The sequence below is a fragment of the Bos javanicus genome, chromosome 12, assembly GCF_032452875.1.
Source record: "Bos javanicus breed banteng chromosome 12, ARS-OSU_banteng_1.0, whole genome shotgun sequence".
NCBI lineage: Eukaryota > Metazoa > Chordata > Mammalia > Artiodactyla > Bovidae > Bos > Bos javanicus.
The window spans coordinates 66,366,548-66,389,930 of NC_083879.1; the positions used below are offsets into that span (position 1 = coordinate 66,366,548).

The window sequence follows — 23,383 nt, forward strand, 5'->3', positions numbered from 1 at the left end:
ATGATAAGCCCTAATCCAGTATGACTAGCGTCCTTACAAAGAGGAGAGTAGGACAAAGATATATGCAGACAGAGAGGAGAGATCACAGGAGGGCACAGTGAGGAGGTGGCCGTCTATGAACTAAGGAGAGAGGCCTTGGAAGAAACCAAATTTGCTTATACCTTGGTCTAAGGCAACTAACCTCCAGAACTCTGAGAAAATAAATTTCTTGTTGTTGAATGTACTCAGCCCGTGGTGTTGTGTCATGGATGCCTGAGCACATTAATGCAGCTTTGTAATACTTTATTTTTTTAAAGATATTAGAAACAAATATGCCAAAATGTTATTATTGATTTTCTGAAAAGATATCCATAGCTCTTTATTATATTTGCCTTTAACAGTTTTTTTATTTGCAATATATAGGTAAACTTTTGTCACCATAAAAATACATTTCAAAGCATACTGTTCTCTTCCCTGGTGGCTCAGATGGTAAAGCGTCTGCCTGCAATGTGGGAGACCTGGGTTCGATCCCTGTGTTGGGAAGATCTCCTGGAGAAGGAAATAGCAACCCACTCTAGTATTCTTGCCTGGAGAATGCCACGGATGGAGGAGCCTGGTAGGCTACAGTCCATGGGGTCGCAAAGAGTTGAAAACGACTGAGCAACTTCACTTTCACCTTCACTTTCATATATAAATGCATTTATATATATGCATTTATATATGCAAATATATATATATGTATTTATATATAAATACATATATATATATATGACAAATTCTAAGCAAAGATCTGAGCGACTAAACTGAACTGAAACAAAGATCTCCAATCATTAGAAGGCAGAATATGTGCAAAACATTGCCTTGTATCAGGATGTGATCCAGTAACTAGAAATTCCTTGCTTCTTTTCCCCTTGTCTACCTCTATTCAATAGATGGATTGGTCAATGAGTATAAATACATTAGTGTGTGATCAAAAATTTATAGCCATTAGCATGTAAAAAAATAATTATGCAAAGTAAAACATATACCATTCCATATCTGTAATGTCTTAAACTTTCCTGAATGGAAAAGTAAATGTCAAGAATTGCCCCTTCCAAATAAATATAACAGAACATAAATCTACCATCATGTTTCTCATTTGAACTTTGTGAAATATTGAATTTTGATTTACATGTCTGAGCTTGTTATTTCTTAGTAGCTACTTTTGTTCCAAATCTGCCTGTGGGAAATAATGGTGCTCCCAGTCAGGGAGCAGTAGGAGATGATATAGTAACAGGACTTCCTGTTATGAGGTGTTTATCTTAGTTGTTACAATTGTGCTATTCTCCTATTGTGCATTTATTCTTCCCTCCATTCAGCCCAATCACTGAGGTTTTAATATCAGTTACTGTATTATTGCAGCCATGAAATTAAAAGACACTTACTCCTTGGAAGAAAAGTTGTGACCAACCTAGATAGCATATTCAAAAGCAGAGACATTACTTTGCCAACAAAGGTACATCTAGTCAAGGCTATGGTTTTTCCAGTGGTCATGTATGGATGTGAGAGTTGGACTGTGAAGAAGGCTGAGTGCCAAAGAATTGATGCCTTTGAACTGTGGTGTTGGAGAAGACTCTTGAGAGTCCCTTGGACTGCAAGGAGATCCAACCAGTCCATTCTAAAGGAGATCAGTCCTGGGTGTTCTTTGGAAGGACTGATGTTGAAGCTGAAGCTCCAATACTATGACCACCTCATGAGAAGAGTTGACTCATTGGAAAAGACCCTGATGCTGGGAGGGATTGGGGGCAGGAGGAGAAGGGGACGACAGAGGTTGAGATGGCTGGATGGCATCACCAACTCGATGGACATGAGTCTGAGTGAACTCCAGGAGCTGGTGATGGACAGGGAGGCCTGGCGTGCTGCGATTCATGGGGTCGCAAAGAGTTGGACACGACTGAGCGACTGAACTGAACTGAACTGTATTATGCCATTCTAAAATATCATTTTGGCTCTTCCTTATAGATTCTCTTTATTCTCTGAGATTTTCTCTCTTTACAGATATCTTCATAATTGTTTATTGAAACCGACTTATTATGGCTGCTTTAAAATTCTTGTCAGGACACTCAAAGCCGGTGCACTGGGACAACCCAAAGGGTTGGGATGGGGAAGGAGGTGGGAGAGGAGTTCGAGATAGAGGACACATGTACACCTGTGGCTGATTCATATCAATGTATGGCAAAAACCACCACAATATTGTAAAGTAAGTAGCCTCCAATTAAAATAAATATATTAATTTAAAAAATTCTTGCTAGATAATTCTGTCATTTGTGTCATTACTGTATAGGAATCTGTTGATTATTTTTTCCAATCACTTTGAGACTGTTCTAGATTTTGATACTGCAATAGAAACCTGGACTTTGGGACTTTTATACTATGTATATCTTACTTAAATGATCTTTCTAAAGTATGTCCCCTTTGAACTTTGTCAAGAGTAGTAAGTGCCTCTTCATTAAGGGAAGGTGCTGGTGGAAATACAGTTTTCCCTTTCAGCCTCCACTGTCTTCTGAGGGGTGATAGTGTTATAGAATGAATGTTTGTGTCCCCTCAGATTCCTATATTGAAGCCCTAACCTCCAATATGATGGCATTTGGAGGTAGTTTAGAACATTATTACCTTGAGATAAGGTAATGAGAGTGGGGTCTTCATGGTGGGATGACTGTCCTCATAAGAAGACACAGGAACAGCTTTCTCTCAGTCATGTGAGGACATCATGAAGAGGTTGCCATTTGCAAGACAGAAGAGTGTCCTTACTGTAAACATAAATAAATCTTCCCACACCTTGGTCTTAGACATTCCAGTTTCAGGACTGTGAGAAAATACATTTCTGTTGTTTAAGCCATCCAGTCTTAGCAGATGGAGACAAAGGGGCTCCTTCTTACTTCAGTGTTAGGGATGGGAGTTCTGGATCTCATGAAGTTGCCAGTAATATCACCCTGGCTGAGACGGGAAGCCATGCCTTGCCTCTCTCTATGGCCTCCATAGTCATCAAGGGGGCTGGGTGGCTTCATTACTTCTGGACAGTAGTAAAAGTCCTGATTCTCCTAGACCTTTCCTAAATGACCCTGGAGCAAGGAGCTGCCATGTTAGTGCTAGGTCACTCACATCACATGGACACAACTTTCTGCAGAAGGAATTTATTACTTCAGGCTTTCATGGCTTTTTCTATAACACTGATGGCATCTTCAATGGTATAGACTTCCAGACTTTCATGATCTTTTTGTTAGGTTTCTCTTCCAGTGTTGACAGTCCTTTCCATGGAACACCATGTGTAATAAACCTTAAAGGTCTTTTGGACCGTATGATCTAGAGACTGAATTAGAGACATTGTATTAAGGGGAAATAGACCACTTTGAGGGCTTCCCAGATGGCACTAGTGGTAAAGAACCTGCCTGCCAATGCAGGAGATGTAAGAGGTGCAAGTTCAATCCCTGGGTCGGGAAAACCCCTGGAGGAGGGCATGGCAACTCACTCCAGTATTCTTGCCTGGAGAATCCCATGGACAGAGGAGCCTGGCAGACTACATACAGTCCATAGGGTCTCAAAGAGTCGGACACGACTGAAACGACTTAGCATGCATGCATGCAGCCCACTTTGATGCTGCCAATGTTGAACACATGGGGTTCTGGGCATTGCATATCAAAGCTGGGCATATCAAAAGAGCATTTTCACAAAAGAGTAGAGTTAGCCTATTCCTTCCTGCCTTAAATCCTGATCCACCCTTCTCTCCCTTACTGATAAGCAACCTTTGTAGCATTTTTTCCAGAATAGGGAATTGTGTCTGCTTAAAGTCTGTTCAGGCAGATAACCTTTCTCCTCAATGATTTTCATAATGGTGTGTGGGAACTCACCTGCTGCTTTGTGGTCAGCAGAAGCTGCTTTTCCTGTTATCTTGACATTTTTTTTAAAAAGCCAAACCTCTTTCTAAAATTATCAAACCATCTAATGCTGAAATTAAGTTCTCTGGCTTTAGATCCTTCAGCTTCTTATACTTTAAGTTGTCATGTAATAACTTCACTTTTTCTTAAATGATATTAGTCTATAGGTATTCCATTCTTCTAGCAATCCTGCACTCACATAAAAGATGCATTTTCAATATGATATAAAAAAGTATTTCATGAAACGGGCAAGGTTTTCACCCTTGCTCGTGTAGCTGCCATAGTAACTTCATGAATTTCCTTTCCTTTCCTCATGAATGAAGGAAACAGCACAATGTTTTTTATGCTGTAGTCATTTATCTTGAAACTGTGGGCAGCTGCAGTCTACATTACATATCAAGCAAATCAACTTTTCCTTGTAACGTTATGCCTTTTCTCTGCTTCTTGGGAGCATTTCCCACATAGCAGTGGCACTTTGTACAGGTCCCAGGGTGTTAGTCAAGGTTTATGGTATTGCCCTAAACATGATGAAAGATACTTGAGAACTACAGAAGATCACCTTTTACTGTGATATGCAATTTACTGGAGAGATGAACTGCATACATGGAGATGATGAATCTACATGGTGTGTTAAGTGGATCCTCACAACACTTGAGCTCAGCACCAGGGCAGTAAGAAGTTGCTGTAAAATTATGACATTAGTACAGTGTGTACTATAGTTGATTTCATGTAGTTAAGATTTAATACTACATCCTTATACTTGCTTATATTTCTCCAGACTGACTGATGCCATGTACAACCTGTTATGTTCATGTAAGTTTTACTTTTTCTGATAGATTTGCATATATTATATGGTAGTAAAAGACAAAACAGACTAGGGGTCGCTAAGAGTCAGATACGACTGAGCGACTTCACTTTCACATTTCACTTTCATGCATTGGAGAAGGAAATGGCAACCCACTCCAGTGTTCTTGCCTGGAGAATCCCAGGGATGGGGGAGCCTGGTGGGCTGCCGTCTCTGGGGTCGCGCAGAGTCGGACACAACTGAAGCGACTTAGCAGCAGCAGCAGCAGAATCCACATATATTTTATGCATTCATGACATATCTTTTTTCTTAAAAATTTCAACATTTCTAGATTATGTGGCTCAAGTACAAGTTTTTTTCAAGTTGTTGAAAATCTCCAAAATTTTTTTCAGATATATTCTTGAAAAAAATCCACATATAATTGGACCTGCACAGTTCAAACCTATGTTGTTCAAGAGCCAATGGTGGATAATTTAACATGTATATTTATCAAAGGATGGGGTGTCACCTAAGAGCTTCCCTGGTGGTGCAGTGATAAAGAATCTGCCTGCAGTGCAGGAGCTGAAGGAGCCGCAGGAGATGCAGGTTCAATTCCTGGGTTGGGAAGATCCCCTGGAGGAGGGCATGGCAACCCACTCCAGATTCTTGCCTAGAGAATCCCATGGACAGAGGAGCCTGGCAGGTTACAGTCCATAGGGTTGCAGAGTCGTTCATGACTTAAGTAACTTAGCATGAACGTAGGTTCACCTAAAATTTTATTTCAACAACTTTATGTGGATATGAACAGAACTTCTTGGAAGTTTGACTTTATGAGAGAGAGAGGAAAATGAGAGAATCTGTTATCACTCTCCTTAGGACAGAACCAAAACTTTAAGTATGAACTGATCGTAATTTGAGGTCTGATTGTTGTATTGAGAGCAAATAGTATGTATTTATATTCAACATGCTCTCTATATTTATGCTTAAATTATTTTAAAAAAGAAAAGTGGAAAAATCAAACCCGTACGTTTTATGTTTTGATTATCCATAAGCTCTGAGGAAGGGACACCACTATACATTATATATTGGGCTTCCCGGGTGGCGCTAGTGGTAAAGAACATACCTGCCAATGCAGGAGACGGAAGAGACATGGGTTCGATCCCTGGATCTAGAAGATCTCCAGGAGGAGGACACGGCAATCCACTCCAGTAACCTCACCTGAAGAATCCCATGGACAGAGGAGCCTGGCATGCTATAGTCCATGGGGTTGCACAGTCAGACATGACTGAAGCGACTTAGCACACACACACATGCACATTGTATATTCTGGAGAAGATGAAGAGAAAAGCTTGAATTCTGAAGGATTCAAAACATGTCATTAAAAACATATAGCTAAAAACTAAGATTTTTGAATTCCTCAACATCTTTAATATGTACTTTATGCAATAAGTGTTTTAATGATTAATTATAATCATAAATAAGAATTGTTTATTCTTTTACAGTAGCATATGCCAATGAAAATAAAAATTTCTTTTTGTAGCAAAATCATTTTTACAAAAAGTATTTCTTCTTTGAGCCATGATACAAAACTCTAAGGAAGTAGAGCAACTATTGATGCTTAACAGGATTGCTTTGGTTGAAGGCACACTAATGATTTCACCAGTGTTTTTCAAAACATCGTTAGATTCCTTGGTTCTTAACCAATAGTGAAATATTGGTTATATGTTAAGTATTGATGTATATTTGATTTTGTTTCCATTGGAAGAAAGAATTAAGAAAAATGCTATCTTGGGTAGCCATTACATTTATTAAATTATAGACAGAATCAAATGGTTTTTTAGGAGTTCTTTAATTTTAGTAATCTTTTACTATTAATATTTTCCTTAAGTTATAAAATATTTCAATAGTAGCTTAAATGCTTTAATCTTATCTTTGTTTAGTGAACTAATCTAGAAATATTGGCCTTTAACCTTTAACTACAGTTTATATCCTTGGAGGAGGGCATGAAACCCACTCCAGTACCCTTGCCTGGAGAAACCCATGGACAGAGGAGCCTGGCTCATTGCTGTCCATAGGGTCGCAAAAAGTCGGACACAACTGAAGAGACTTAGGACGCACACATGCACAGCTTATATATTTGATTTTACCTTCTTGGGTATAGTATAGGTACACATGAATATGTTTGCATGTATACAATCTAAGGGGAAATTTTTTTCAATCCTCCTTTTTCATTTTTGCTAAACTTTATGTGACTATAACATCTGAACCTCTTATTAGGAGCACATATTCAGATAGATTATAACATGAAGATTGTTGCTTTGTGTTCTCAGTGGCTAATTGATTATGATCAGATTGGTTGTAAATGTCCATTAGAGGTTTTTCAGTCATAAAATGGAGTGATTACTGCGATACCTGTTTATGACCAATAGAATAGGTTTATCTGAAATCAATAATAGCCAAAGGAAAATCATGTAGATAAAAAGATAACAGTTTTGGACATTCTCTGGACTTTAAAGAAAATTAAAGAATAGAACTAGATTTTTTCCCCCTCTCTTTCTCTTCTTTGACTAGACCTCACTTGAAAGTGAAAATTGTGTCCGATTCTGTGACCCCATGGACTATACAGTCCCTGGAATTCTCCAGGTCATAAGTATACCTATTTCCCAAAATACTGGACTGGGTAGTCTTTCCCTTCTCCAGGGGATCTTCCCAACCCAGAGATGGAACCCAGGTTTCCTGCATTGCAGATGGATTCTTTACCAGCTGAGCTGAGCCACAAGAGGAGCCCAAGAATACTGGAGTGGGTAGCTTATCCCTACTCCAGGGCATCTCCCCAACCCAGGAATCAAACTGGCGTCTCCTGCATTGCAGGCAGATTCTTTACCGACTGAGCTATCAGGGAAGCCCTAGACCTCACTTCTCCAGGGACAATTTACCAGTTTGAATTGTGTGCATTTTCTACTTGCTGCTGTAACAATTTGCCACAAACTTGGTGGCTTAAGACAAAAACTATATTATCTTACAGTTCTGTAGATCAGGAAGTTCAACATGAGCACTACTGAGTTAAAATCGAGGTGTTGACAAGGCTGTGTTTCTTTCTGGAAGCTCTATGAGAGAATTCATGTCTTGCATTTTCCAGATTCTCCGGGCCACCCATGTTCCTTTTCTCTTGGTTTTCTTTCTCCATCTCCACCACCAGTGATTTTGCAACTCTAAAATTTAGGTCATTCCATGACTGTTGTTCTTTTATTTAATTTCTTTTTCTTTTTTTTTTAATTTTTAATTGGAGGATAATTGCTTTACAATGTTGTGTTGGTTTCTGCCTTACAACAATGTGAATCAGACATTTGTATACCTATTTGCAGGGCAGAAATAGAAATGCAGAGAACAGACTTGTAGACAGTGGGGGAAGGAGAGGGTAGGAAGCATTGAGAGAGTAGCACTGAAACATATACATTACCATGTGTGAAATAGGTAGCAAGAGGCAAGTTGCTATATGACACAGGGAGCTCAACCCGGTGCTCTGTGACCACCTAAAGGGATGGGATGGGGTAAGGGTGAGAGGGAGATTTAAGAGAGAGGGGACATATGTATGCATGCATGCTAATTTGCCTCAGTGGTATCCAACTCGTGAACCTATGGACTGGAGCCTGCCAGGCTCCTCTGTCCATGGGATTCTCCAGGCAAGAATACTAGAGTGGGTTGCCATGCCCTCCTCCAAGGGATCTTTCACACCCTGGGACTGAACCCGCATCTCTTATGTCTCCTGCATTGGCATGTGGGTTCTTTACGAGTAGCAACATCTGGGAAGCCCCTAGTTTGAGGTTGCTGCTGCTGCTAAGTCACTTCAGTTGTGTCCGACTCTGTGTGACCCCATAGACAGCAGCCCACCAGGCTCCCCCGTCCCTGGGATTCTCCAGGCAAGAACACTGGAGTGGGTTGCCATTTCCTTCTCCAATGCATGAAAGGGAAAAGTGAAAGTGAAGTCACTCAGTTGTGTCTGACTCTCAGCGACCCCATGGACTTCAGCCCACCAGGCTTCTCTGTCCATGGGATTTTCCAGGCAAGAGTACAGGAGTGGGGTGCCATTGCCTTCTCAGGGTTTGAGGTTAAACCTATCTAAATATGTTCTTGCTTTCTTTGCTTGTAAGTACCTCAGAGACAGAAACTATCTTATTCACTTGTCTAGCCATAGGCTTGCAAGCATATCATGGATTCTAATAATTATGTGTTTAATAAGTGAAAGCAACTTTTAAAATATTTGAAGAAATGTTTTGATATCAACAACTAAATAATAGAGTATTCCAGCCTGTAATTTTTCTAAAAAATAAAGCAGCAGTTAATTTGTATCTTTTAATTTCCACCACTTTTTAAAATACAACTACTAGAATGTTCAAAATCAGAAAGCTCCAAATATGAAATAATAAATTTAAGAGGCCCATGAATTCCTGTGGGTGTAGGATAATCATTTAATTATTAGCTTTTGTCCATTTATAGAATGTTGTAAAATATGCCCTTTATATAAATAGGGCAAATGAGGTCTTAAAAAATAAATATATGACAATAGTGAGTAATCAGATAGCACTCATTGTTTGTTGCATTACAGAATAAATTAAGAAAGAGAAATGCTCTTGTATTTGTTTCAATTAATTTTTAATTTAGTGCCTATTTTTTTCAGAGAGTAGCAATATACTTTCATAAGATACTATTCTGCGAACTCATAGAATGTTAATATTATACTCAATGAAATATTTAACTTATGTTTCACTTAACTTAGATTCTCCTAGCAGTGTCCATATTATTTGGCAACCAATAGCATCTCAGAATTGTACTTGAGTAAACAAAGGGAGAAGGCAATGGCACCCCACTCCAGTACTCTTGCCTGGAAAATTCCATGGACGGAGAAGTCTGGTGGGCTGCAGTCCATGGGGTAGCGAAGAGTTGCACACAACTGAGTGACTTCCCTTTCACTTTTCACTTTCATGCGTTGGAGAAGGAAATGGCAACCCACTCCAGTGTTCTTGCCTGGAGAATCCCAGGGACGGCAGAGCCTGGTGGGCTGCTGTCTCTGGGGTCGCACAGAGTCAGACACGACTGAATCGACTTAGCAGCAGCCGCAGCAAACAAAGGGATGACAGTGTTTCTAAGTGTTTGTACCTTGGGAGGAAAAATTATATATCCACGTTCCTTTTTCAATTTCTTCTATTTGCTCAGATACTTCTAGGATGGATCTGAGGTCTCTTTTTGATGCCACCTCAAATAAAATTACATCCTAAATGACCAGAAGAAACCATAAAACAAAATAGAAGATAAGATTAAGCATCCTAAGAATATTTTCCAAATAAAAATTTTATTCATTTTATATATAATTTTCTTCATCTGTCAAGGAAAAACAATGCTATACGTATAAAATTGTTTTAAGGAAAAGCAGTGGCAAATATGTGTTCACCAGGAGTGCATGAAATATTTAATGTGAGTGTATTATACAAACTTGAACATTTTATACCAGAAAGTTGCCTCGTTTTTAATCCCCAGCAGTTGAGAACTGTGTATGTTTTAATATGATTTGGGGGTTATTTAGCCATTATTGGGGTTTCATGCTTGCTATGTCTATGACATCTTGATTGAATCATAGATCTCTTTGTCCTAACAATGTGCCTTTTTGGAGAATACACGCAGAGCAAATTACAAGTTTATTTAGTGAAGGAGAGAAGGACACACACTTCACAGAAGCATGTTGGTCGTAGAGAGTAGAAGAGTCAGCATCTTTCTCAGCCTTTGTGGTACCCAGACCATTTAGCAAAGAGGTGAAAGGTGACAGCTGGTGATGCACATGAAAACCGGGGTCTTGACAGATGTGGAAGAGCTCATTTTGTGCGTGCCACATTCCTTTTCACCTTGGCCTTTTGGTACTGTTAGGAATAATTTATGCATACAATCTCCGTGCTTAATGCCTTTATTTAAGAGAAGGATTAAATACTGGACACTCCTGGGTTTGAAACCAGAATTAGCATTGCTGAGATTCCATCTGCATCTGGGCAAAAATGAGTAAAAATGCTCTACTTGACCTTCATACTGTAGATCTGTCTCTAGATTGCCAAAGTACTAGAACAGCCATTTTCAGGCTGTAGCTATTTGGGGCCCATTATTCTGATGAAATTGAAATGAGTAAGCTGGTCTGCTTTGTGACCTGCATACTTAGAACTGTCTCCAGGGCCCCTCGGTTCTGTGCTGGTGAATTTAGGCATCAAAAGCCTTCCCTTCAGCCTGCCACCAACAAAGGAACAAACGCTTTCAACTTTACACAAGAAAGGCATAAATTTTGCGTAAAAGTATCCTTAATAAAACCATTGAGTAGGTTATAAGTTAAGAGTAAATGCCTACATTTCTATATTAAAATCAGAAAAATACACAGGATACAGCCCTTAGCAGAATCATCAGTCCCTAATGAATGCTTTCAGTCTTCTCGTGTCCAACCCTTCGTTCCACTTAGTCTGTTACTTAGCACAATTTATAGCTTATTCTGAAGTTGTCAGGTATTGACCAGTGATGGCAGAACTGGTTTACTGCTCCCTACTTCAAAACCTGCTATGTATCTCATCTCCTCAAATCATTTTCGTCAATCTTGGGCTTATAGCCTTCACTTTACATGAACTCTTTGACGAGTTTTCCAAGACACACATATAATATTTACTTAGAAAACAGAGTTGAATCACTTATTGACAAGAATGGTCAGGCACTTTGTGAAGTGTTTTTAAAATTGATTTAATTCCCACATTCATCCTGTGAAGTGACATAATTATACCCATCTTACAGGTGAAAAAAATGGCTTAATAAAGTGAAATGATTACCCAAGATCATATAACGGCAGAGCCAGAATTTAAGTCTATATATGTCTGACTCCAAAGCCCATACTCATAAGCATCGAGTTATAGCGCCTAAAAATTAATGAATCACTATTTTTAGCTTCAAAGAGAGTTTCTTTCCTTCTTTGATTGTTTTCTTCTCTTTGATTTTGTGGCACACTCCTGTAAACCCATCTGTTTACATTCATATTAACCCTTAGACATCTTATAGATAAACTCATATTAATTTAATGTATTTTCTTTTTTTTTGGTTTTTAAACACCAGTTTCAGTGCTATTTCATCTGGGTTCATAGATAAGCCTTGATGATTTCTAATTCTCTGTCCTGTGGCCATTTATTTCTAATCAGAATATGGTTTCCAATCACAGCAACTGTTGCTCCATCATCCAGCTCTCTCTCGCTTCATCTCCCAAGACACTTGCCCCCATTAAGGTTTTAAACTGTAAAATTAACTGACTAGTGTACTTCCCCCTTTTATGATCTAACATAAATTTCCTTAAAATGTAAAGTTATTTTCATTCTTAATATTATTTGAAACTTCAGTGGCATACAATATTGTCATGACGCCCACCCCCCCTGCTTTTTAGGGCAGAATTTATTAAAATTCTTGCTTAGGGTAAAACATTTATTTTATTATCATCCCCAAATAGGTATTTATCTATGTGTGTACTTCCCAGATAAAAACCATGTAGGAATATTTCAAATGGCCAAATGCTTACTTATCAGTGTTTTTTTTTCTTGCTCCTCTTAACTCAGATGATTTAATCTGCTATAACCTACATAAATCATACATCTATTACATTTGAAAAGAACTTAATAACTTTACATATTTTATGGCTATGGGTATAAAAATTATAATTATGAGCATTAACATTTCATTTTCATAAAGCAGCTGCCAGTTGATGATCCCTTAGGATTTTATTAAATTTGTGAATAGAGTTGAAAGTCATCATGCTTACTCAGATCTATTCCCTGTCATCATACATCAGAACCCACTCTTTCTAAAATGAAACCATTAGTGGCAAATGTATTTGGGAACAAATCTCCAGCCTGTCCTATGGTACTGTCCTCACTTATCATAACTTTGCCTCCTTTTAAGTTCTTAAGTTCAGTCGCTCAGTCGTGTCCAACTCTTTGCGACCCCATGAATCGCAGCACACCAGGCCTCCCTGTCCATCACCAACTCCTGGGGTTTACTCAGACTCACATCCATTGAGTCAGTGATGCCATCCAGCCATCTCATCCTCTGTCATCTCCTTCTCCTCCTGCCTCCAATCCCTCCCAGCATCAGAGTCTTTTCCAATGAGTCAACTCTTCACATGAGGTGGCCAAAGTACTAGAGTTTCAGCTTTAGCATCATTCCTTCCAAAGAAATCCCAGGGCTGATCTCCTTCAGACTGGACTGGTTGGATCTCCTTGCAGTCCAAGGGACTCTCAAGAGTCTTCTCCAACACTGGTTCCTTTTATTCCAGAAGCCCCCGTGTGGCCAGAATATGGCCATTCTTCACTCTGTTATTTATTGTATGTGCTTTGTGTTATGTTTGATTTTTAAATTAATGCTAATTAAGATTCATAACAGTTTATTCTTTTCATATTTTCCGCAAGATGACATTGGGGCCAAGAACAAAATCCAGGATAAAAGGGCTTCTAAAAGTGATTTTTTCTCTCATTCTCCACTGTCAATGCTTCATCCCCCACCCAAACATTACTGTTGACACAGAGAAAAATGACAAAGTTCAAAAGGGGGAAATTAGCCACCTAAAAGTTTTGTTGTTATCTTTCCTTTCCTTGCTCATGCCCAGGTAGAGAAGGTCCAAGCCATAGTCTGGAGCTCATAGGCAGATGAAGTGACAATGCTCATAGGCATTGTCACAGAATTCCACACTTGGAAGTAGCCAGTGAAGCTAATCTGGGGCTGGTTTGCTGCAGGTCAGGTAATCTAACTTAGATGGAAATCAGGAGCTTCAATTATTGGACCCGTTGTATCAATACACGCTGATTGTGTATGCAGAGAGAGAGGGTCTCTTATACCCCTTCTTCTGTCTGTGGGGCCCTTCCATCTTCTTCTGTGTAGCATATATGTGTCTATCATATTGTTTGATTTTTATTTATTATTATAGATAATTATCTATTTTTATAAAACCAAAGTTCCATAAGATGTTTGGTATTTCAGCTAATGTGTAGCTAAGTCAGCCTTTGTTAAAACCTTAGGCAGTATATATGTTCATGTTTACCTGTCTAGTTATCTACATATGTATATTTGCATACACACAACAAGCATGTTGTCTGTATGTGCATATATACATTTGTACATGCAGCATTGAAACAGCTACACCCAGTCAGTTTCTGTGAATTTCTTTGGTGGGGGCTGATGGAATCAAAATTGGTGCCCCCCATTTTTTTTTAACAATGCAATAAAAATCTTAGTTCCCAGGTAGATTTGAATGATTCCAAATTGTAAACAATATTCTCACAGCACTTCTGAGCAGGAGGTGGGTGGAATCATAACAAAAATTGTTGCTTTTAGAGAAAGGCAAGAGGCACAAGAAAGAGAAATTTTCCCCATGTATCTGTCTTTCACTCTTAAAGAATTCTGAATCCTTGGTTTTCTCAAAAAGTGCATGTTATTGTGGAAACATTTTTATTCACATATTTTACTCATGTTTGTGCGAATATACAGTAATAATGCAGTTTCCATTTTCTTTATATATATATTTTTTTTATGTGTTTGCACATTGTGACAATATATGTATTAGATAGTTAAAACCTAAGTCCAGAACCAGACTGATTGGCTTTTTAAAAAATGTAAACTCTTTGAGCAAAGTGAAGTTCTTAATATTTTCTCTGAGGTAAACAGAAATACCATCTTAGAGGTATCTTGTGAAATAATGATTTTCTTCCTTCCTTTTTTCTTTAATTTAGCCAAGCATCAAGCCAAGTGGGAACTTAATTGATTAAATAATCATAGAAGCTACAGGTTTTGAATGCTATAGTGCAATGCAGCTAATGAGGTCCAACTATCTTACAAAATATTATTCTATCTTATAATTGAATTATACTAATACTTCACTTTCTATAAGCATTCCTGCTCTGCTGCTGCTGCTGCTAAGTCACTTCAGTCGTGTCTGACTCTGTGCGACCCCATAGACGGCAGCCCACCAGGCTCCCTGTCCCTGGGATTCTCCAGGCAAGAACACTGGAGTGGGTTGCCATTTCCTTCTCCGATGTATGAAAGTGAAAAGTGAAAGTGAAGTCGCTCAGTCGTATCCAACTCCTAGCGACCCCATGGACTGCAGCCTACCATGCTCCTCCGTCCATGGGATTTTCCAGGCAAGAGTACTAGAGTGGGTTGCCATTGCCCGCTCCGATTCCTGCTCTAAGGGTAACCAAAGCCAAACGTAATATCTAATGAGAATATATTGTCTTAAAAATGCTTACTTTTATCAGAACTAATGAAAAATTATTTTGGTGAAAGCTAATATAAATAGCATACATTACATGGATGGTTAGATTTATGGATTACAGTACTTTTGGAGCTGAAGTAGTAAAACTATCTCCATGACCCTAACCAATATTTCTTCTATTGAAATATTTCATAAATAAGTGACTAAATATTTCAATACCTAGGGGTTAAGTGATTTGTTTTGGTTCTGTGCATATGTAGTAATTCTGACAGGCTGTTCTCAGTATTTTAAAACTTTTAAGTATTTATTTCTCTAACCATATAGTCTTCACAGCTGGTTCTAAGCATTTCAACAACTTGAGCGAATTGCCATGATTTTGCAATCATGAAGTGAATTAAATTGCAGAATAGGTCTTCACTGAAATCATGAAGTTTCTATGTGAAGATAATTGAGAATCATCTCTGGTATTTTATTTCTGATGTTAATAAACATAATTTCCTTTTAGGAGAAAAGTGAAATAAAGTAGTCATAAAATTACAATCAAGAGAGAAAACTTTTTGGTAGTTTTACTATGTATGCTATTTTTTACATAGAGGCTCAGTTGCATGATATTCCTTCAGAAATTGGTCACAGCATATTAATGCCACACATTATCCAGTGCTTCCGATGTTCAGAGTGAGCTCATAATCATATTATTATTGAAATGTCTCTGTAAGATTGGTGGCTGTGGATTATTTTAGTTATTTAACACTTTTCTCATTACATGTAACATGTCACATGTCTATGTAGACTCTCCTGAAGGGAATATCCACAGTTTCTCGCAACATATAAACTAAATCCTCCCATTCATCTGACAACCCAATGAATGCATAAGCGCAATGAATGGACTTGCCAGACATCACCAGTAAGGGGCAGGTGGAAGTTCCATCACCATACATAAGGGCAACTACTCTGAGAAAGGTGACTTTCCTTCCACTTTAAAATGCCAATATCCTTTATGCCTTCTCACCTGAAGAACCCATATACAAAAGTTTTGTCATCAATATGGATACATCTTAGAATAAATGATAGCTTAGTTGAACACATTCTTCAAATTGCTTTTGAAATGTAGATGTTGATTAAAAAAATAATTAACATCAATAATAGTAGGTGTCGACATGAAAGGAGAACATCCAGGTACTACGGGCAGGTTCCTAATAGTCACCAGTTAGCTGACTTTCTGTTATGAGCCATGTTTCAAAACCAAACAAACACTTCATGATGATAAACACTTTTGAAATGTTTTATACCTGTGTGTATTTGGGGGGGATATCTCATTCGAGAAAAAATCAACTTTTATGACTCACTACTATAAATCATAAACCTGTTATAAGGAAATAGTTTAATACAGAAGCAGAAGGTCCAGCTGTTTAAGTATCATATGGCATATGGGGCTCAGTAATTTGACTTGAATGCTATCTGGGTAAATCATTTATTCTTGTGTTGGAGTGCTATATTTCTATAAAACGAAAGTGAAAGTGTTAGTCGCTCAATTGTGTCCAACTCTTTGTGACCCCATGGACTGCAGTCCAACAGGCTCCTCTTTCCATGGAATTTTCCAGGCAAGAATACCGGAGTGGGTTGCCATTCCCTTCTCCATGGGATCTTTCTGACCCAAGGATCGAACCTGGGTCTCCCGCTGTGTGGGCAGATTCTTTACTGTCTGAACCACAGGGATGGGGAAGGACAAAGTGGTTCTTGAATTGCTGCTGAACTGAATAATATTCTATTTCAGGTGAATATCCCCCCAATTAATATATACTTGTTGAATCCAGTGAGTTTCCTTTGAAGTAGAACCTAGCATATACTTATTCTAGCTTATTTCGCCATACCAATTATTATGTACTTTCCTTGGCTTTGAAGTTTAACAATTGCTTTACATTTTTTGCTTGTGCTATGGTTTTTAGTACCTAGGGTGTTTACCTTTGGAGAAGGCAGTGGCACCCTACTCCAGTACGCTTGCCTGGAAAATCCCATGGATGAAGGAGCCTGGTAGGCTGTGGTCTCTAGGGTCGCTAGGAGTCGGACACGAAAATGACTTCACTTTCACTTTTCACTTTCATGCATTGGAGAAGGAAATGGCAACCCACTCCAGTGTTCTTGCCTGGAGAATCCCAGGGACAGGGGAGCCTGGTGGGATGCCATCTATGGGGTCACACAGAGTCGGACACAACTGAAGCGACTGAGCAGCAGTGTTTACCTTAAAACAATTTTCACTTAAGACATAGTCAAGCAAAATGATTTAGTTTTCAAGTAGCTGTAATAAAAAAGCTGGTCCCTATAAGAAGAGCTGAAGTTTTGTGTTCCAATATTTCAGATGTGTGAAATGTACTAACAGAGCCAGAAAGAAGTCTGGAATCACATTGAATAATGTTGATGCTGTGTCATTCATATATGGTAGAATATGCCCTGGTATGATTATATTTGTTTCCTGCACATGGATTCACTAAAATAACTCTATCAGAATTATGTACCTGTTGTCCTTTTATTTAAAATCAGACTGCTGAGCATCACTCCAAACTTCCTGATGTGATCCAGAAATCTATATGTTTATTTACTCAACGAATTCTTACTTAGCCATATCAGTGTCAACATTTGGAAATCATTGCTCTGGTGGTTGGGAGTTAGAGGGGGGAAAAAAAAAGAAGGAAAATACCTTAGTTTGAGCTTCTGTACTAAGAGGGACATATGTTAGGGAGGATCTAGTCCTCAAAAGTGATATTTTGACCTATGATGTCAAATTCATTCATGACCTTCTGCCTTCCTCTGTGCCGGAGAGTGGAAGGGGAAGAGTCCTCTGCAGGCTTCATAACCCAGGTTTCTGTGAAAAGAGGAGGGGAGGAGCCCGCTACATCTGAATCATGGCCAGGGCTCCAGCTTCTTCTGGGCAGGCCCAGTGTTTGCAGCTCTTGATAGGTGGTCCCAGCTCCTAAGGCCTGGTAATTCTGCCTCCTCTGGGAATTTCTCTAGTTTAGGGGAGAGCGTGGTTTCTCATGCTACTAACTTGTAAGTTTCTCCAGTTTTCTTTACCTGTGTAACCAATTCCCTGGACTCAATTCCATTCTGTTTTCCTGGATGGATCCTGACTGATACAACCTCAAAAATCAGCAAGAGGTTTCCACAAGGAAATATTAAAACCAATGAGGTATGCCAGACTCCCTCACATTAGATATCAAATGTGACAGCTTCAGACACCCTAATACATCTATAGAAAATTAACTGTGTATCCATTGCTTACTGAAAGAAATTGAAAGGAAAAGTCCTAAGAAAATTGCCTAGGACCATAGAGATTACAGACCATATCGGAGCACAAAATATATACCAGACCTCTTGAAAAACTTCACTAAATCTAGGCATGCATCCAATTTAAACACTGTGTGGCAAGCATACAGTATCATTTTGCTGATTAAACAGGAAAACAACAGCAAACATATTGAAAAGAAAGTAAATGAGAGTCTTAATTGAAGATATTTTGCAAGACTTTACTAGAATAAAAAGTAGTTTTACCATAAGATCGGAGGACAATGAAGCTGTCTGTTGAGGATCCCATCCATTTTCTATTATAAATAGCCACCTATTAAATTCTCCACCATGTCTCCTTTGCTTCTGTAGTGTTAATTGAGGTGAGAAGTGAAAAGTGAAAGTGTTAGTCACTCAGTCATGTCCTACTCTTTGTGACTCCGTGAGCTGGAGCCTGTCAGGTTCCTCTGTCCATGAAATTATCCATGCAAAAACACTGGAGTGGGTAGCTGTTCCCCTCTCCAGCAGATCTTCCCGACCCAGGGATGGAACCTGGGTCTCCCACCTTGCAGGCAAATTCTTTACCTTCTGCACTTTCTGAGCTCCATCTCTCTACTTGTTTTAGATCCTACCTCTTTCCTGGCAACCTTAAGCTTTTTCCAAATTACAAACAGATATTCCCCTCCTTTGGCTCCCTAGACCTGGCCCATCCAGGTTCAGTTACAGCATCACCTTCATCCCCAAAGTTTCTGAAAGTGTCATCTCTAGGTACTCCTTCCTCTTGCCTCCTCCTCCCACTGACTCCACATCCTCTGCAGTCATTCCACCAAAACCATCCTCAGTGAGGTCACCTGTGAATCTAATAGATATTCTCAGAATTCAATTCTCATGGCCTCTCAGCAGATTTTGACCTTTTTGTTGACTTTTGACATGTGTTCTTCCCTTGGTTTCTGTGTCACCATGGTCTACTGCTTTCCTTCTTACCCATTCCCACTGCAGGTTCATATACCTTACTTAGCCCTTACATAATGTGCTTTCTCAAGGCTTAGCTTTCAAACTTCTTTCTTTTTTACCTGGGTGTTCTCTTCCTGAGGTCTCATAGGCTTTACTACAATATTCATTGCAATCGTAAACTGCATGTCCTTGATTTCCAAGTATCTAACTCTGACTTTGTGCTTTGACCTCCAGACTGGAGGTCAGTCACAATGGCATAAGATATCCAGCATTCTGCCTTCTGTCTGCTCTGGGTTAAGTCCCTCTCTGTGTTCTCCAACCCAATGAGTGGTATCTCCTCATACCCAGCTTCTCCTGACATAACCTCTAGCTCTCCCTGATCTCATACAATAGATCCATCATTTGGATGTGTTGATTTTATTTCTTATTTCTTTACTCCTTTTTTGAGGCTTCTCTTTGATAAGTCCTATACTGCAAATAAAACATATTGGTGTGTCATCTGTCCACTTTAACAATCTGATGACTTCTGTTTCCTTTTCCAAGACAACAATTTCCAAGCACTAAAATAGACAACTTGGCCAAGGAGGCCCACATTGTCCTGTTCCCTCAAGCTTAATGATTTATGATTTCCTCCTCATTCTCTGCCCACCTCTCTTCTCACACTCTATTCTGTGATCAGGCCACACCCCCTTTATCCATGCTCATCTTTGTCTCTGGTCTGGTACTGACCACTTGCCTGCATTAACTCATGATTTACTCTACCTCCAGTATTACCTCTTTGGGGAAGCAGTCCTTTTCCTTTTGGCCAGTTGAGCTGTTTTCTCTTTTTTGTCTCTCTCATTAAATTTTATTAGTTTCCTTCAGGCCACTTATCAGTGATTGTATATTCCTTAGTGGGATTATTTATTTAATATATCTCTACTCCAAATACCTGTAAGTTTCATAGGAGCCAGTTGCTTATCTTTGTTTTGTTCAACATCATATCCCAATATTTTCCAGAGCATCTGGCATAGAGTCTCAATAAATATGTATAGAATATGTGATGAACATTGAGTTAGAAGAAATCTTAGAGGCGTATAATACACCTCCATATTCAAAGCTTGAATCTCAGTGTCAGTCCCATGAGGGTTAGCACATACAGAGTATCTGGTAATTTTGACAAAATCCTTTTATAGGCTGTGTTCTGCCAAGGAAATTTGCTGTATCTTTTTCTGAACAATCAAATGATGCATTGTGCTCATTCCCATTGAACAACTGCTGCTGCTGCTGCTGCTGCTAAGTAGCTTCAGTCATGTCCGACTCTGTGCAACTCCATAGACGGCAGCCCAACAGGCTCCCCCGTCCCTGGGATTCTCCAGGCAAGAACACTGGAGTGGGTTGCCATTTCCTTCTCCAATGCATGAAAGTGAGAAGTGAAAGTGAAGTCGCTCAGTCATGTCCAACTTTGAACAACTGAGGAGGGCAAAAATTCAACAGCTGTTGAATTATTTTCTTAGCTGGAGCTTAAAAAACGTATCCATGTGATATACATGAAAGAAGGGAGTTTAACCTCAGTGGGACACTAATCATTGTGATCTCTGTCCTTAATTTCTTCATTTGAAAAATAAGTTGATTTATAATAAATTTAAAAATAAGTGGATTTGCTTTATAATAACCAAAAAGTCAAAATGACCCAGATATCCATTGACAAATTATCATATGTTCATAAAATAGAATGTTATATAGCACAGAAGATGAAGGAATTATACTTGGCTTAAAAAAACCTAGCATGCGTAATTCTAGTATTTATAATGATAAGCTAACAAAACAAGGAACAAAATTAAATATACAATATAACTTCATTTATAAAATTTTATAATTTTTTATAACAAAGCTAAACTTATCTTATTAATAAAGTATTAATAAGAATTAATACTTATGGGGCAAGATAAAAAATGAAGTCAATGAAATTTTTACAAAATCATGATAATGTTAAGAGAGTTGTTTCTTCTATTATAAGAAAAGAAGTTGTAATGGGGAATGGATAAATTGGAGACTTCTGGGGACAGAAGTACTCTATTTCTTGGGCTGAGAGATTTTTACCTACACTCACTTTATATTTATGTTAAATTATATACTTTGTATTATGTGCCTTCCTGTTCTCAAATTTTATTTATGACAAAATGTTCATTTTTTTTGAAGAAAAATGCTTTTTAAAGAAAAGAATTATAAAATACTAGAGCTTCAATGGATCTTAGATAAAATTTAAGACCCATTGAAGATCAAACACTACATGTACCTATAAATTGGTAATTATTTGTTGATCCAAACAAATAATTACCAACTTATAGATACATGTAGTGTTTGATCTTCGTAGCAGATTGTATAATACAAGCAAAAACCTGTCTGACACGACTGAGCGACTGAACTGAACTGAACTCTCTCTGTAGACTAATACATATAATAGTGTCTTCTGTCATGGTAAATTTTACCCCTTACATCTGTTTGTTTGTTTGTTTGTTTTTAAGAGGCCCATTCAACTGAATTCAGGCAAGAATCATAGTCAGTTTGAATTTATGGCCAACATTCAAAGAATTGGGAAGTTTTGCATAAAAAAATCCAGATGACTTTGTGTCAAACATTTTTTCGAGATGAACCAAAACTGTAATCCTCTTCCCAGATGATAAAAATCTGTTCCTTTTCAATAGAGCCTGGATCTTTCAGCTCTCTTCAGCCCTGAATCTCCTGGCACTCCCTGTCACTTAAAATGTCAGTTTCCATTCAACATTGTCATGGAGTTGTTGGTAGAGATCCTATTTTTTTTTTTTTAACATACAAGGTATTTGATCATTTATTATTTTGTTCTAATAGGCATTTTTATTGTGATCACTACCCCAAACATTCTTTTGTGCCAGTTCTGCCACTTGTATTAATCATGAATCTTACTCTTCTGCCTTTGGAGAAAACCATCTATTTGTACATTTTGGATAAATCATCTCATCCAGGAAATGAGATTAGTGATTTGGAACCGAAAAATAATCCATTTATTTAGCAGTCTGTCTTTTCAATGTGCTGTAGAGAATAAGAGTATTAAAAAGTTTAAGCCTTCTTCAAAAATTTTCTGAAAATATATCCTTATTATGGCAGATGTTTCTTTCTAAAGAAACATTAAAACAGTGTTCTCCAAAGTTACCTGATTTAATGAGAAGCTTTTGGCTTTTCTGCAGAGAGCTGAGCTCAAGTCTTCTATTCAGTTCTTAATCTTACAGCATGTATTCTTTCAAGACTTTCCAATTTGCCAATTCATTGGATTTTGTTTATCACCTTTTCCACAAAAGACCATTTGTTCATTGACAGTTGCATTCTATGTTGAATCCAAAGTAGAGCTGATTAATGAATATTCAGACTGGCCCCAAGTGTTCTTGTTAGCTTGATAGTTCTATCACATCAACCGTATGTAAAATCTATCTTCAGGTTAAATGTGGCTGCTTTTACTTTGTCAGAGATTATTTATGACTCTGTCCTCTTATTAGTCTTGATTAACAGGAGATTTTTGATCAAGCAGGGCCTTCTCATCTCTGATTGCTTATACGTCAAGCATTCTCTTTCTGTGGACCTGACATATGAATGGTTTTATAGCATTGATATTTATTTGCTTCATGTTCCTTATATAGTTTGGTGGAAAATAAATGAAATTGAGCTGGACAAGGATCTTATTTTATAGGATAGTTTTACAAAAGAACAATTCTGCATTTACAAAAGGTACTTTAAATGTCTAGTTATTGGGCCAAGATAAACAGCATGCTCTTGTTCATATTATATTGAATATCATAAAATTAACAATTCTTAAAAGACATTTTGGTTCCCTCCTCTGTCCATTGTAAAGGTCATCCATTATAAAAACAGAAGTTGATTTCATGCTATTTAAATTAAGGCATGAGAAGAAAATTAAGGTAAACTTTAGTCTTACTGTGCAATACAGTTTGCTTTCAACATCATTTTGTTCTTAACACAGTATTTACTAACCTTCCCATTGAGCGTCTCTCTACCCATCTCTCAACTTGGATGTCAAAGTACAAATTCAACTCAATGTGTCTCAAACACAACTCTTGAGTTTCCTCTAAACTTGCTTCTACACCGGTCTTAAAATTCTCTATAAATTGCATGCATATTTACAGTTTGCTCCAACCAAAAATATATTAGACAAAGAACTTTTAGACTCAT

General features: G+C 38.2%; 1 protein-coding gene across 8 annotated transcripts in view; it reads left to right on the forward strand.

The window, feature by feature from the left end:
* Positions 1 to 23,383, forward strand: part of GPC5 (glypican 5) — a 1,566,851-nt gene that overhangs the window by 623,060 nt on the left and 920,408 nt on the right. The window contains exon 7 of one of the 8 annotated variants that reach the window (XM_061435209.1): positions 2,017 to 2,231. The exons of the other annotated variants lie outside the window; for them this stretch is intronic. Within the exon in view, the coding sequence (XP_061291193.1) occupies positions 2,017 to 2,028 (12 nt within the window). The 3' untranslated portion in view covers positions 2,029 to 2,231. Of the gene's footprint in view, positions 1 to 2,016; positions 2,232 to 23,383 lie in introns of those variants that run through there. 8 annotated transcript variants of the gene reach the window in all.